The sequence below is a fragment of the Pleuronectes platessa genome, chromosome 20, assembly GCF_947347685.1.
Source record: "Pleuronectes platessa chromosome 20, fPlePla1.1, whole genome shotgun sequence".
Lineage (NCBI taxonomy): Eukaryota > Metazoa > Chordata > Actinopteri > Pleuronectiformes > Pleuronectidae > Pleuronectes > Pleuronectes platessa.
Window position 1 is genome coordinate 8,004,441 of NC_070645.1, and position 16,625 is coordinate 8,021,065.

The window sequence follows — 16,625 nt, forward strand, 5'->3', positions numbered from 1 at the left end:
CATTATATTATTATTATATTCAAAACCATAGACTATGCAAAGGGATATATTCATTATATGTTAATAAACAGTCTATGGTCAGTGCACAGGGGAGGAGATGAGGTTAGTTCAGGGTTGTTCAGTGCACGCCCATCAGGTTGAGACTTGTCAATTGTTTGTAATGAATTAATTTGATATCCTTTGTTTCATGGCTTCATATTTTGCATCCTAATTTCAAGCATATATTTCCCCTCTTATCAGTTACCTGACATGTGTGGTTGGATGCCACTACCTCTGTGTATAATGGAAAGGTGGCGTTAAAACCTGTGAGTAATTCAAACTGTTTAAATACAGAGGGGTCAGGAGTTTTCAATAAACAGGATCCTGATGAAGGCCTGAAATATTCTTTCTTAACCTCAGTGGAGACATAAATAATGTTTGTCGCAGGATTTAGCTGAAAACTTCTAAGCCAATTTCCATCATTGGTGGAGGGTGAGGCCTGAGCCTGAGAGGAGCCCCTTCAATTTGGTGGCAGATGTAGAGTGAGGAAAAGTGAAAAGACCCACACCATAATCTATTATGTTCTATCATGGATCACACCCCACCTCTTCATTAAATGTCATGGAAATCGGTACAGCTGCCTTTGCCCAACTAATAACTAGTTGAACTAACTAACAAACACAAACATAACTTCCATAGTAAAATGTATAAATATATAATAAATGTACAATATATATTATGTAATATATCAAATAATTTAGTTTATCAGAACACTTCCGTTTCTCTTGGATATTTCTACTATAGGAACACGTCACATTGCCGTAGACAGACACACCAAGCACACAGATCAATTTCATAAGCTTTTATTTACATGCAATAGTGCTCCAGCATGTGCAACCATAAAACGGCTATATTTAAAAATAAACAAAAAAACGGGGAGTGTAGATTCAGGATCTCCTTCATTTCGACTGCAGACGTCTCTGGTAAAGACTTAATACTTGATGCACCGACCTGTGAGGGAGGAACAATAATAACACTGACACACACCTGTCACAGCGCCCTCACCTGGCTGACATTTGGTAACCAGCGAATGAGTAAACACAGAAGTGGATGCAGTGTAACGTTCAGCTTATCAACGACTGAGTTTAAAGATATATTCCAGAATCTCTCCCATTCAGTGACAGAATAGAAAAATAAATAACATACAATATATAATCTCTTGTACACTACTGAAACACAATGATTTATGTTGCATACACGTGTTAATAGGTTGTTAATGATGAACGAGGCGTAAAATACGTTTGTGTTACTGCTATACAAAATGGTTCTTGAGGACGTGATAAAGCAACGGCGAAGAAGCACCTCCTGATGTCACACGGCATCAGACTGGTTTCAATGGTCCCTTTTGTCTCTGTTGCACGTAAAGCTAAGCACCTAAGGCCCACTGAGGATGGAGGGGCTATGAGGAATGACGTGAGGAGGGTCTGGACAGGAAGTGCTAATTGTCTAACATCTTATTTCCCTCCTCAGGAAACGCAGACAGCGTCACATCCCTAAGTCCGGGACGCAGTGAGAGGGGGGGGCAGCGAGAATACAGAGTCTTTTTCAATATGAAAATAACCTTATATACAGTATAATCAGACAATTATGTACAAACACATAAATATATAAATATCTGTGATACAAAAATAAATATTTTCTCTCGTTTTCTTCTGCTTCTTTCAAACAGTCTCTCATGCATCTGTCGTGTTGTCGCTCCCTTCGTCCTCGGGCGCCGCCTCACTCGGGAGGACGCTCACTTCCTGTAGCGTTCCCGCGTCTTGCGACTGCGGCGTCGTGGCAGCTGACGAGGGCGTGGTGAAAATCCCCTCGTCCTCTAGAGATAAAAGAGGGAACGACGCCGACTCTGTGGGAAGAGAGAGGTGAAGAGCACTGGTCAGAAAACGTAAGGGTAGGCTGTTGTTGTTTTTTTTAAAGGAAAAATACAAAATGTCTAAACAAAAAAGTTGTGACAAAATAAATTCAACCAACTGTCGACTTCTAACCTTTTCTCAACATGTCTCAATCAGGAAATGGAAATCATCTCTATCTAAGACCCAAGTATAAGGAATCTAACTTCACTTCTTCAGATATAAATAAGAAGAATCCACATGTACTTTGAGTGATGCCGTCGTCCTCTACTTCATCTCCATCACAGAAGCTGCCGTCTCCTCCGGCCTCCGGCGAGTCGAGGAACTGATGTGAAGAGTCGAGGAGCTGGTGAGAAGAGTCGAGGAGCTGCTGTGTGGAGTCATCAGGAGAACAGCACGTCTGTTCGTGATGATCTGCACCGCTGAGGAAGATGAGGAACAAAGCAGGGTTTAACATCCAGCTTTTATAAGAGGAAGGAGCAGGACACTTCTCCAAATGTCCCAGGAGACCCTTTCACCTGGCTATAGAATTTATTCATTTCTATGCGTTTGTCAAATTACGCAAATAAATGAATATGAAAGAAGAAGAGGAGAAGAAAGAGATGTATAACTTGGCTCAAGCATATTTTCATCCACTGAATGCATCACACATATTTGGCCTTTTTGCCTCCAGGAAATATTGACCACAGATAATTGATCATAAATAATGAATATTTAATGTTTTGGCCGACAAAGTAATCATTTAATAAATTGATTTTTCTGGCTCCAGTTAAGTTATTTCCTGTTATCCTACAGTAAAAAAAGTGTTATTCATAAACGTACCTGGTGGAGTAGTGGTAGACGGGCACGTGTCCATTTGACACCGGCCGTGGCAACAAAGTGTCGCGCTCCATATCACAATCCACCTCATTCTGCAGAGAACACAAGCAGTCACATCGTTATTCAAGGACTCAAGGACTTTCTCAACAATCACAGCCGGTTAACAACTGGGTCTCTTTCATACCTGCTGCGGTCCTGGCCGACAGTGTGTCGGGTGATGAGGTTTTCCATTCGGAGTGTATTCTCCGTTCGCCGGGTAGACGCCATGTGGAGCCGCCATGTGGGCGTCCAGCGGGCAGTGGCCCACCAGGGCGAGTCCCTGAAGAGGCACCATGGTGTACTGACATGACGACATGGGGGTGGCCACAGCAGGGAAACACAAGTCGGACGTTTGCTCTGAAAGAAGCACAAAGAGGAGAATTACACGGATAAAGAGGCTGAGACGTGATTCCCTGCAGGGACCTGATGGGGGCGGCGAGGAGCCACTCACTCTGTTTGGCCCAAGCCCTCCACAGGCAGAAGGGGATGAAGGCGACGATGATTAAGATGAAGGTTCCCAGGACAATGCACACTATGAGGTAGGGGAGGTCGCCCGGCCGAGGCACGCGTCCACTGGGGAGCCCGGTCCCCGTGTCTGGGGACATGGACGGATCGGTCCGCGGAGAATTGGGACGAGCTGCATAAAACGTGGAGAGAGAAAAACGTCAACCGGACTGTCTCACACGGACTGGGGGACTGCTCGGTCGAGTTCGAATCAGCCAAACGAACTCACCCTTGGTTTCGAGGATCACCACGTTCCCGAACTCGCTCTCGCCCTTCTCGTTGAAGCTCTGCATCTTGATGTCGTAGGCGGTCTCCGGCTGCAGGTCGGTGATGTAGTGCCAGTATTTGTCTCCCTCCACCACGTCCTTCTTGTAGTCGCTGTCGTTGTCGCTGTCCGTGGGCCGGTAGTATATGTAGAAGCCGTAGATGGGCGTGTTGTTTACGGGAGTGTACTGTTGAGGGAAAAACGATTTATGTTAAAATTTATTTTGTGATTTTCTCCAGTAGAAAAAAAAACACTTTAGTTCTCACCTGCCCCGTGATCAACAGTAAATTAAAATATTACATTTCTCCTCTTGACTCACCGTCCATTTGAGAATGATGGTCGTCTCATTGATGGCCTCGTTGTAGGTGATGTAGGGTCCATCCACCGGGCGCTCGTGGGTTCTCCCGCCCACCACAGTGTACGCCTTCGAGGGAGCACTGGGAGGACTGGAACCGATCACGTTCACCGCCACCACACGGAACTTGTAAGAGGTACCTGCAGGGAAACGGATAACCATCACTAATCTGCCTCTGGGGGGGGGGCGGCGAGCTGCTCTGGATGGAGCTACATGCTGGGCGCTGACTAATGATGTTTGTTTTCACATTACTCTGTTTTCCCTTCTCCGAGCGAATGCAATTCAGTCGTGGCTTTGATGGATGGCAGCAATTACAGAAGTGGCTCTAACAACATTCATTATGCTGATGAATTTACGGGGCCGTGGGAATGTGATGATGCAGGACGTCGTCGCCGCAATTACACTGAACGACAGCTCCACCGAGCCTGTGAATAGGAGCAGTGTTTGAGGTGCGTGTAATGGCGGACCGACCTTTCTCCAGGCCCGTGATCTCCACCGAGAGGCGCGACGGAGGGATGTTCTCCACCGCCGTCACCCAGTCCTCTCCGGCCTTCTTCACCTTCTTGTACTCCACCCGAAAGGACTGGATGGGGAAGCCACGGTTCCCGCGAGGAATCCAGGTCACATAGGCGGACGTCTCCGTGGCCGTGGAGACCGTGGGCTTGTCGGGGGCCTCGGGAGCTGCAGCCGAGGAGGAGGAGGAGGAGGAGAAGCAAAGTCAGACGGAGGACGAGAGCACACATAAAACTCACAGGCAACTTTCTGTCATTATGACGAAACACACCACAGGACAAACTTACTGGGAGGGTCATCCTCCAGGGAGGGAGAGGAGAGAGAAGTCGAGAAATGTTGGTGTTAGTCAACAGGAGAACGAGAAGCTGTTTTCAGTCACAGTTACCGCAGCAGGAGTTAGTTTGGTTAATCAGAGGAGACTTTGCCACAGGAGCAGCCGCAGGACACTTACGAGAGAGACTCGGGGAAGGAACAGCCGGAGTCTTCGGTGGATCATTTTGACCTTTCCGACCTGGAGACACAAGTAAAATCAACAGTCACGTCAGAGTTTAAAGAAGGAAAAGACTGAGTCATGTTTAAAAAGACTGGTGACACTCTGTTCTTTTGTGTTTACCCACAAGTGCCATGATTTGACCAAAACCCTGTGTGTCAATACTTTCCAACTGAATGCAGCACACACAGGAATTTATTTAATTTGTTCCCACAGAAAACATAAATCTTAAAAAAATTACTCCTGGGAACTGTAGTTTTCAATCAAACCTCGCTCAACAGGAATAAATAGCACTGTGAAGTAAATAAAGTACATTTACAGTAATTTATACTACTTTACAGCATAAGAAAGAACACGTCAGATACTGTAAAGAGGCCTATGGATGGTTCCATTATAGAATCTCTGCTCTGACAGTGTCGTACCTTTGCCGGTCCTGAACGTCATCATCGCAGGCTGTCCCAGACCTGCACAGTTCTTTGCGGTCATCTCCACCTCATACAGGCTGTCCGGCTGCAGCTTAGCCAGGGTCAGCTTATGGAGGGAGCCCGAGATGCTGCTGGGGGTCCACTCTGCTAGAGGGTCGCCCACCTGACGCAGAAAAACATGCAGGTTTGAGTAAGAAGAGGTTAAAACGTATATTAGTGGAATTTGAGAGTGTCCCTCTTGTTGTACCTTTCTGTATTTGACCATGTACTCCAGCACCGGGACCCCTCTCTCGTGCCGCGGCCTCCAGGTGAGTTCATAGTAGTCCGCCCTGCCTGTGCGGGGCTGGCTGAGGATGACGGGGGCCTCTGCAGGCAGGATCTGTCCCGGCAGCTCGGAGCAATCCAGAGGCAACATGGCCCCCGTGGCCCCGGGCCTCACCGGCGGCTGCTCCCTCAGCACCTTGTCCGGGCTGAGCGGCCGATAGATTGTGGGTAACTTCCCTCTGGCTGAAATCCCTTCAGAGACAGAATCAATTATTATTAATGGCTATAAAATACAAAGTAAATCTGCGATGAATGATAAAACCGCGTGACCTACCAGTTGACACCGTGATGAGCCGAGCGGAGGCCTGCGAGCTGCCCACCCCGTTCTCAGCCATGCATTGGTACAGCCCGTCATCCTGAGGGCCCACGTTGAAGACGCGCAGCATCCGGGGGGTGAGGCGGTGGCGAGGAGACGGGGCCAGGGGCCGGGCGTTGTGGAGCCACATCACCGCCGGGGTGGGCTTGCCGCGCGCCTGACAGGTGATGCGGACGGTCTCGCCGTACACGACCTCCGGCTGCTGCAGCTCCACCGTCACCTGCGGAGGCTCTGAGGGAGCGGGCGGAGAAATGGAGTCAGACACAGAAAAACAGACGGAGGAGGCTGAGCCCGAGTTCGAGAACGTCTTCAAATGACTGGTTTGGTCTGAATGGATTCAAAACCACCATAAAGATATCTGTGGTTTATATTAAAAGCTGAAAGCAAATAAACGTTTGGTATTTTTTTGCTCGTTTAAATAACTTCAACAATCCATTTCTGTTTAATCATTTCAGCTCCGACAATGTCTGATGTGTACGAGCACGTGTGTGTGTGCGAGTCAAATCACAACCTTGCACAAGTGTGTGTGTGTGCAGGCTATAGGACTGGGGGGGAGGGGGGGGGGGGGATGTGTAGAGCCAGGCCAGCTAGTTGATGGTTGGCTGCTTGTGAATAAGGGAAAGACAGAGCTCATTACAGCTCCTGCAGCTCTCTGGCTTTAATTAGAGCCAGCTGCAGGGAAATAAGCCCACAACACACACACGGAGAAAATCACTGTAAAAACAGTCATCCATAACTTTGCAATCAAGTTGGGCTAGAGAAAAGCGAGCTCTGTCTCCACCAGCTCTCCGCCCAGGCTTTCGTGCTCCACACACACACACACACCGACACACACCGACACACACACACACACACACCGACACACACACACACACACACACACACACACACACACACACACACACACACACACACACACACACACACACACACACACACACACACACACACACACACACACACACACACACACCCACCCCCCTGTCTTCTCCGTCCACCAAACAGGAGTCAGTCCAACTATTAAATCCATAACACAGACAAAACTCTGACCAGGAACATCCAAAAAAGAAATACAGTCACTAAAGCTGCTTTCAGACCTGCGTAGATATCCGCAAATAATCCTGAAATGATCCAGAGGGGCTGCAAGTGAGAAGGCAATGATCTGAGTCAGTTGCTCTGGACATTGCTCTGGACTTTTTCTGCCTGACCTTTAGTGAAACTAATCAAAACCGGAAGACAAAAAGTTAAAGACTAACTCCAGAGAATCCCCGAGAAACACAATTCGGATGATTTTACAACAATCATAACAAAAAACAATGACACAAAACAGAGAACACTCTAAAGCAACTCTTAGCTCCCTCACCAAACACTTGGACATCGTAGAGCACCGTTGCAGAGCTCGCTAAGCCGATGCCGTTGTCCGCCCGGCAGATGTAGGTTCCCGAGTCGCCCTCGCCCACGGCGTCGATCAGCAGGTTGCTGAGCAGGAAGCGCGTGTTGTTGTGGAAGCGCAGGTCCTGCCCATCCTTTGCCCATGTGACCTGCGGGGTCGGGATGCCGCTGGCGACACACTCCAGCACCAGCCGCTGGCCTCTGGTCACCATGATGGAGCGGGACGCCGGCGGATAGATGATCCGAGCGGCTTCTGACGTGGAGCCTGGAAGAGACAAAGAGAGTCTTAAGTTTAAAGTGCTTGTAAACCTGTTGTTGATTAAATTGTATCTAGAACACGAGGAACTAAATCACGATGCGAAGTCGAAGGGCTTTCATCTTGGACTTGAAAGATGCAAAAGCTTGTTCGTGTTCTTTATCTCCTGCGACCAATTGTGTTCAGGCAAGATCAGACGATAGAAGTCACACAACAGTAACACACATGTGCTCCACATGTTCCTACAGCTACCAGCTTTTTTCTGTTCTTATCCAACGAGCGGCGGATATTTCAGTGTGAAATGTAATTACATTTTCTTTAGATCGAGTTCTACTAATAGAAACAACCTTCGCTGTTCCTTCTTAACGTGCATGTCAGAGCAGAGACTCACGGCGGATGCGCAGGCGGTCAGCAGAGGTGGATGTTTTGACTTCCTGAGTGATGGGGTTGTACGCAGCACACTTGTACGGCCCCTCGTCGTCCTGCGTGGCGTTGGCTATCTGCAGGTTCCCTGACGGCATGATGAGGTAGTTCCCTGAAGGAAAGAAGAAAAAAAAAACTGATGTCAAGAAGGGTTGTTAAATCCAAACAATCCAATAACATAATCACTTATAGGCTAATACAGCTTCTGTAGGGAGAGTTGTGCTTTTAATGGCTTGAAGACAAAGATTCAAAACATTTAAAGTATTTTCTTTTATTTGATGAATAACCTTCCAGAAGGGAGGGGGACATGACGTGTAGATAAGATCCCAGGCTGGACTCATAACTGGGGTTATGTGGTCTGGACCCGTATCTTGGTTTGGGTCGGGTTCGGTCACGTTGGCCGGAATTTCTACTTGATTATTTTAAACGCAGCACGTGTCTGTAATCAGGGAAAACGTCAGGCACGAAAAACAAAATGCCTCTTGAGTTCAGGGGAAGGCTCGGCTAACTTTCTCTTTTTACAGCCAAACGTACACACTGGAGATCGAATGTGCTGTCCTGAGGATTCATAGAGGACAACGTGCTACAAAAGAAATACCGTTGCCGTGTTTGGAACTTATTCCTAAACTTTTTCCAAAGATACTGGCAACAGTATAAGTCCACATTGTGAAACACTGTAACATGATTCCTATGTGCCATTCTACAGCACGCCTGCACCGTCGCCAGCGGCCACAAGGTGGATCCCACGTAGTGCGACCGCCAGCGTCAATGTGGTCTTCATTTCCTCGGAGATAAGCTGCAGAGATCAGTACCTACAGCTCGCGGGCATCATCAACATACCAGACACAAACCACGGGAGCTTTTCATTCTCTTCCAGCCAACTTCGAAGTAAATAGTTTGAAAAATAAACAGCTGCATTCCCATGTTTCAACACTGGAGATAAATACCCCTTATCTCTGGGTGTATAATGGGCCTGATAGCAGGATTATAGCATTCTGGGAAATGATAAAGATAGTATGGGAATGAGGAGGGAGGCAGGGAGGGAGGCGGAGGACGATCATGGGAGATCCTGATGAGAAGAAGCAGCTCGGGTACCTTTGGACGTCTCCAGCCACTCCTGCTTGACGCTGTAGCGGACCTGAGCCTTGGGCTGGCTCTCAGGCAGGTGGCACTCGATAACAGCCGTGTTGCCCTCGTCCACCTCGATGTCCCGCTGGTCGTCGGGCTCGAAGTCGCGCATCTCTGGAGAACACACAGGCAGGAGAGAAGTCAGTTTGACATTCATCCAAAGAAGAGCCTGACCGACACGGGCAGATATTCCCAGATACGAACACTTATTTCAGAGATTAAACATGTGCAATTGTGTTAACAATTTATTATCGGAACAGAAAAATCCATCACTGACATATTTAGCGACCAGTGGACCAAACTTAACGTGCAGTTCTGTGACGTTTTGGTGCCTTTGCCTGATGAAGGTTGAGCACATGGATAAATCACCACAGCGGCAGTTGTTTTTCACCATAATGTTTGATAAATTTTTCTATATAAATTTCTATTTTATATAATTTATATATATGTGATTGTATTGGTATTTTCTTTTTATTTATAGTTAGGGTTGCAAAGGGGCGGAATATTTCCGGTTAATTTCCGGAAACTTTCCATGGGAATATTGAGTTCTTTGGAAAAAATAATATAAAAATTAAAAGCTGCACAATAAAAACATCATTCAAAACTCTATTCTAAAGATATCTGGAATGCAGCACACGCTGCTCGTTGAATTTCAAACCTGCACTGTGCATTTCTACATCACATGCACAGATAATTCCCAGCATCCTGCACACTAGAGCAGGGTTATTGAGGCCTGCTGGAAATCAGCCTATGACAAAACTAATGTTTATATTTATGTCTGTATATGACAAGGTAAATACAGTTAGTATAAATTACCCACACAATTCCCGTGAATTCCCGTATATTCCCATGGAAAGTTTCCCACTTTGAATATTCCCGGAATTTTGCAACCCTGTTTAGTTATTTACAATAATGTTAAAGGTAAACTAAACTAGCTAAACTAAAATTAAATTTCTCTGTCGGTGTGGTTTGATAATGATGCCTTAGGAATCAACCAAGTTAGTTTTAATACATGTGTTTTATTTGATTTTAGTTATAATCGGTATCTTTAATGCTAATACTATATGTGAATCACATCCAACCACACTTGTACACAGCTTTAGAAGAACACAACAATGTTCTGAGCTATAATAAACTGTATAACCGAGCTGTTTCCATGTTAAGCGCCATTCACATCAGCCCCATTGTTCATAACCACATTCCCACAAGTTCTCTGTTGACCCTCCTATATAAATACAATCCTCCTCTGCCTCTGGTTAGTCTCATTTCTTTCCCTCTGCTCATCTTAACGTGATCCGACTGAAGACATTTTCACACCGGTTCATTTTCTGTTTTATTCATTCCACGTCACTTCAGATGAGGCCGAAAAGCCTGAGAGTGGTGTCTGTAACATTCGAGTGGGTGTCGTTAATCCTGTCCAACATTATACTGCGACTGGAGCCGCTCGAGACTCTGTGGGAAACGGAGGAGTGAGATTACTGGGGCCATGTGCTGCAACTGTGTCCCACAGACACGCAGTCTGCACGCCACAGACACCCATCTGACCTCTGACCTCCTTAAACCCCCACCTGAGCGGCCCCGGGGCCTGGCCACAGAGGGGTCAAAGGTGAGAGGTGTTCGTCCTATAAAGTTTCACAGAAAGATATCCAGTTTGCGTTTGGGGAGGAAACGGCAAGAGGAAAAAAGGACAAACGCTCCAAAATCTTAGCAGGGGACATGCTGCCATTTTAGAGATTTGAAGCAGAAGGAAAATAACATGAGACTCAGAGGAGGGGGGGAAAAAGGAGAAGGAAGCAGACAGAGAGGAAAAAGAAAGTAGCCCAACAACTGGAGGGATTTGTCATGATGGCGTCCAGCAGTGAAATGAAAGATAAATAAAACTTCTCCAGGAACTCAATTAAACATCCAGCAGGCCGTTGTTGATTTATTCTTAACAAACACGGCGTCGCTCTCCATTCTTTCCAGAGGTGCTAAAACCGGTGTGTTTTTCTTGGAGCGGCCGCGCTCGCTGGCAAAAAGTCCGAGCTGCTGGTACACACACGCTCAGCCAAGGAGACTTTGAATACGGCTCTAATTCAATAAGCAAAGTTTGGTTAAGGCCACGGTATCTGCTGATAGCGACGTCGCCGTGATTTACTCAAAGCGCCGAGCGAACAGCGTCACAGCGGGAAGCTTGATTTATTCACCATGCGTCCTGGATCTGTGTCTGGAGGGAGGGGAGGGGAGGGGGCAGAGGTACCGGGGTCCAGACACTCATCGTCTCCGACTCTGTTTCAGCTCTTATTCTGAAAGATGAGAATCCCAGCCAGGACATGTCAACCAAAGAGTTGTGTGTGTGTGTGTGTGTGTGTGTGTGTGTGTGTGTGTGTGTGTGTGTGTGTGTGTGTGTGTGTGTGTGTGTGTGTGTGTGTGTCTTAGAGGGGAAAAATGTCAAGGCCATGTGGCGCTCCATTTGCTAAATCAATCAGGTGCTGTTTTTACAGCCACCTTCTCCCTCTGCCTCCCTCCTTACCAAGTATCCATCCATCTTTCCTCCGTCTGCCTACTTCGTCCAGATTTTTTTTTTAAATACACCTTTCAACCCCCCCCCCCCCCCCCCCCCCCCACCCACACACACACACTGCACTGCCCTGCATTCTTAACAGGAACAACCCCGCATGTGTGCCTCTCAGGTGTGTGTGTTCATCCTGCAGGAATGGACGATTGATGGTGTTCATAAAGTGCTGCAGACCTCCCGCACCAGCGCTGTTTGGCAGGGCCAACTTTGAAATATTTGTGGAGAGACAGTGCATTCATCATCTTTATGTGCAGCAGTAGGAGGCCCGCGTGTTGTGCATCTGAATTATAACGTGTTTGTGCAACAGCTCACATTGTGCAGATACACGTCGGCGTCTTCTGCAGCTAAAACAAACGGGGGGGGGGGGGGGGAGCTTTTAAAACCGCTGCCAAAAGAGAAGAGATTCTTCGGAGGCGGTGGGTCTGGAATCAACCTATCCTCATCACAAAAAAACATGTGCACACAACTAGGAGGGCTCATATGGAAAGGCAGGCACGTACACACTACCCATGGAGCAATTCCTTAGGCAGTTTGGGGTTGGCCGAGGAGAAGCCGTTATTAAATTAGAGACTTTTTTTGGGGGGGAAAGGGGAGGCAGGGCGCCCGGTCTGGCTCCACATGTGGCTATCGCAACAGGATTCATCCGCTACCGGAGCCGTCAATGACTTGTTTAACGCCTTTGTGTGAGTCTCTCATAATCACCGCTCGACAAAGCGTCACTCGGCAGAAGCGAGGGGAGAAATTAGAGCGGGATGTGAGGAAAAACAAAAGAGGAGGGAGAGTGACTGATAATGAAAGGAGGGAAGGGGAGAGAAAGTGACAGGGTGCGGAGTGAAAAATGTGCGAGGGGAAGAGAAATGCGAGCGCGTGTCACGTTATGGAGGTGCTTCAAGGAAACGGGAGAATGTGACATCCCGTCTCGTCTTGTCTCGACTGGCCTGGAACACACAGCCTCATACATCACTAACCCCACATGTAAAACAATACAGTTAACAGGGCTGCTGCTTTTAAACTAACGGTGTGTTTTAGTCAGGCACACACCCATATCCTCTGTCCACCCCCCCCCCCCCCCCCCCCCCCACACACACACACATCTGCCCCCAACCCTTTACCCAATTACGGGGCCATAATTTCTGGCGAGCCCTGCTGTCGGGGCCTGCGGAGAGGAATGCGATGTTGTGGGGAGAGAAGGGGCCAATGGAGGTCGGGAGGGGGCCCCCGGGCTGAGCTGTGGTCCCTTCTCCCCGAGCTGACTGGCCCCGGCCCTGGGTCCCCTCCATTCCTCCGGCTCCGGTTACACCAGCTTCAGGCCCCCTCCCGAGTCCCATGATGGATATCAAATATAACAACACACACTCGAGAGCAGCAAAGCACTAAAAATGTCAGTGTGCAGAATAATTCACTTTAACTCCATTAGATCAATTTGAAACAGCAGATGTTGTCTGGAAGGGAATGAGTAGATACTTGCTGAGTACTCAAGTGATCTCACCGATGTGCAACAGTTTTCCATCATCAGCACAGAAACTGTCGCTGGACCTTGGTAACCATCAGTGGAAAAGTACGAGGTTTACTCACTACTGTTGCTGAAGTTCTTAAAGAAACAAACACGCCTCCTCACTGTTTTTGTTTTACCTCGAGAACATTAAGTCAAAGACTTTCTGACAAACCAAGAAAAGGGGCCAACGGGAGGGCCTGTGTATATTTGCCGCAGCTTTTGTGTGGGCAGTTACTCACTGGCAGCGGTGACGTTAGCAGGCACACTGGCCAGGGCTCCAGCGCCGGTGCTGGCCACACACTGGTACCGCCCCAGCGTCAGGTTGGACAGGGCGGGGATGAACAGGCCGACGGGGCCGAGCACGACGCCAACATCCCCGTCCACCAGCTCCTGGCCGTTGAGGCGCCAGCTGATGTTGGCGGAGGCGGGTCGGGCGCGGCAGCGGAGGTTCACGCTGCCGCCCAACTTCTGCACCACGGACAGGGGCTCTTCGGTGAAGACGGGGACCTCATCTGAAGAAAGGACCATACAGATTCGAAAAGAGCAGATTAATTATAGTTTTCTTTCTTTTTGCATTTGATTCAAGTGAGTGTATAAAGACATTTTTTCTGAGTTCATGTAATGGTGTAAGTAATAATCGGGAATATGTGTGGTATAATCTATTTGCAACTCCTGCAAACACCATAATAGAAATAATGTCTTATTCAGAGTAAGGTGAATAGTCGGTTTATTGAAAATTAAATCAGAAAATTGTGAGAAATACACAATATTGTTTTGGAAATTCTGCCTGAAAAAATAACTATTAAGTTATAATCACTCAAAGCAGTTGCAATGTTTCTGTAAATTAACTTATAATTTACTGCAGCTCTACATCTTTCAGTTTTCACTTCACCCTTGGTGGCGAGTGCAGCTTATTGCAAACTACCTTCTGCTGCAGATATAATTCAAACAAACTGCTGTTGCTGCTGACAGACACATTAAACACTTCCCTGCCTGTGAGCCACACTGTTTTTATCCCTGGCAAGATTTATCCTGTACCAGGTGTTTGGAAAAACTAATGTAAAGGCATTCATGCACTTGAGCATAGACAGAGCCTGTAATATGTTCCGTGCAAACAAATGAAGACTTTTCTTCTTCTTTTAAAAAAAAATTGCAGATTGTTACTTTTCCAGTTTTTTTCCCAGCATCTTGTTCCCTGTACTCACCGGAGACAGAGGCGCCGCTCTGCAGGCAGCACAGTAGTACTGCACCCAGAGCACACAACACTGGAGCCCTTCTCTTTTTCATCCACGGAGTCCAGTCTCTCGTTCCAAACATCTTCCATACACTACCCCCTGAAACACACAAACAACAGGAGAAGGTTAGAGTCACTTACAGGCCTGATGCACACAGAACATCATCATCAACAACTTTCTTCGGACAGAAACACAAACAAACCTACATCATCCATATACACGTTGAGTCTTGATTTCATACATAACCCTGTGTCTCTCTGCTTCTATCTTAGTTTTATACACACACACGCACAAACAGGCAGCCATTAAGGAAACACAACCCAGGCGAGGAGGCGCACTCGGCAGCCCCCTCAGCAGCCAAACTCCAGACACAAATGAAGCCTTTCTTTTCTGTCAGCCCCCATCGCACCGCTGACCCCATCTCCTCCGCCTGCACCCGCACCCATCCAGCCCTGCATCCATCAAAGGGGCGCCCTCATTCTGCGGGCCGTAACCCGACCCCTCCACCTTCCCACTCAGGTGTAACCGATACAGGTAGAGGGTCCGGGAGGGAGGAAGGGAAAAACACACAGGTTGCATTAAAGAGTCGGGACAAAGAGCGACTAATGAGAGGCAAGGGGGGGGCGGAATATGAAGCACAGCAACGTGCAGGAGGAGCGGCGGACTCTCTCACCTCGGTGCTGTTATGAATATGGAGACGATGGTCAGTCTATTAACAGTTAATACAGAGAGAGGAGCTTGTCTCTCTCCCTTGTGTCGTTTGCTGCCAAGTTTCCCGAATTCTTTCCTGTCAGGTTAAACTAACAACTTCCCGACAGAATGAGGAGGGTGGTCCTGCAGAACTGAACCTCTCCCACCCTCCCTCCCTCGCACGTACATACAGTACATGTCGCTGAACATGCACACACACACACACACACACAAAAATGGGCACAAACCGCCCCTGCAATCGCTACGGTAAAAATGGAAGCAGCGCACAACTTTCTCATACATATTTGTTCCGATCTTATTATGGCAGCGCGGTGATTAATGAGGCCCGGAGACGAGGGACTCACATACACTAGGGGCCAAAGCAGGACAGTAAAAGGATGGAAACTCTTACAGCGCACCTTCATCATCTAATGGCAGCAGTTTAGCAGCCTGGCACGTATTTCATAAATGAGCAAAGCGGCGCGCTGATGGAAAAGCAGCTGTTAACGACACAAACGAGGCCACACGTTAGCCTGCTCGGTTTTCTTTGGACATCACTGAAGTGTGTTAAAAAAAATAAAAAAATCTAGACTTATTTTCCCCAACGTTTCCCCAAAAATAACATGGATTAGCTCCAACGATTAGTCCATTAATCATTTGGTCATTTTATTTATTCATCAGCTTATTATTTGTGCCACGAGGGAGTACAACACTGATTTCTTCTTTTAAGTTGATACGACTTATTTTTCAAACATCCAGCACAAAAGGAGAAACATTAGCATTCACTTGGATTTGTGTACGTTTTAAACTGGAACCCTTTAGTTCACTCTCTCCTTCTAGCTCGGTTTTGGTCTCCACCACCTATTTAGCGGCTGAATGCGTACTGCTCCACCTACGTGTTGCGAGTTGAACAGGCAGAGAACAGCAGATGAGAGCGGAATGAGTCAATCGAAAACATTAAAAGGTGTGGGCCTGAAAAACAGTGACCTTAAAAGATGCCAAAACACTCCCCAAAGCTGAGTAGAACAGCGTCAGGAGTTTCTCTGTTAGTTCCTAATAGTGAGGGACCTCTTAAAATATTACAGCTTTACGTTAAAAAGCCAAACAAGGGATTTGCTGCTATTCTCAGACCTGTAACTTTTATATATTTGCTTTGTGAAGGTAATTTGGACAAAACGAAACATTTGAACAACACTGAACTCGAAAGCCGGGGCAGACATCAACCCTTAGTGGCAGCCCTACATACATGTTCAGTTTCATTTACTCACTGGTCTCCTCAGAGTGGCCCATCAGTAGTGGGCTGACTCGGTAAACAAACAGCGAGCAACTGTGGGGACGAGGAGTGAGCATAGGTTGAGGCCTGTGGCTTCTGTGGCCGCTCGCTGTATGGACACAACCCGAGACAGCTGCCCATTAGAGACGTACATCTGTATCGAGCACCTGTCCCGACTGCGAGGGTCGCTAACCATAAACCACACCGGTGAGTCTGCCAACTGGACGAGCAGCGGGA

General features: G+C 47.5%; 1 protein-coding gene across 1 annotated transcript in view; it reads right to left on the reverse strand.

Moving 5' to 3' along the window:
* Positions 1–826: 826 nt before the first annotated feature.
* boc (BOC cell adhesion associated, oncogene regulated) overlaps positions 827–16,625 on the reverse strand; it is a 40,271-nt gene continuing 24,472 nt past the window's right edge. Inside the window, exons 2-18 of the mRNA XM_053412245.1 lie at positions 14,396–14,524; positions 13,430–13,702; positions 9,106–9,252; positions 7,979–8,122; positions 7,303–7,596; positions 5,889–6,170; positions 5,547–5,800; positions 5,297–5,462; positions 4,836–4,895; positions 4,343–4,552; positions 3,836–4,011; positions 3,481–3,703; positions 3,199–3,384; positions 2,893–3,104; positions 2,712–2,800; positions 2,136–2,311; positions 827–1,885 (exon numbers count right to left, since the gene is read on the reverse strand). Coding sequence (XP_053268220.1) covers positions 1,713–1,885; positions 2,136–2,311; positions 2,712–2,800; positions 2,893–3,104; positions 3,199–3,384; positions 3,481–3,703; positions 3,836–4,011; positions 4,343–4,552; positions 4,836–4,895; positions 5,297–5,462; positions 5,547–5,800; positions 5,889–6,170; positions 7,303–7,596; positions 7,979–8,122; positions 9,106–9,252; positions 13,430–13,702; positions 14,396–14,507 — 3,177 coding nt within the window. The 5' untranslated portion in view covers positions 14,508–14,524 and the 3' untranslated portion in view covers positions 827–1,712. The remainder of the gene's footprint in view (positions 1,886–2,135; positions 2,312–2,711; positions 2,801–2,892; positions 3,105–3,198; positions 3,385–3,480; positions 3,704–3,835; positions 4,012–4,342; positions 4,553–4,835; positions 4,896–5,296; positions 5,463–5,546; positions 5,801–5,888; positions 6,171–7,302; positions 7,597–7,978; positions 8,123–9,105; positions 9,253–13,429; positions 13,703–14,395; positions 14,525–16,625) is intronic.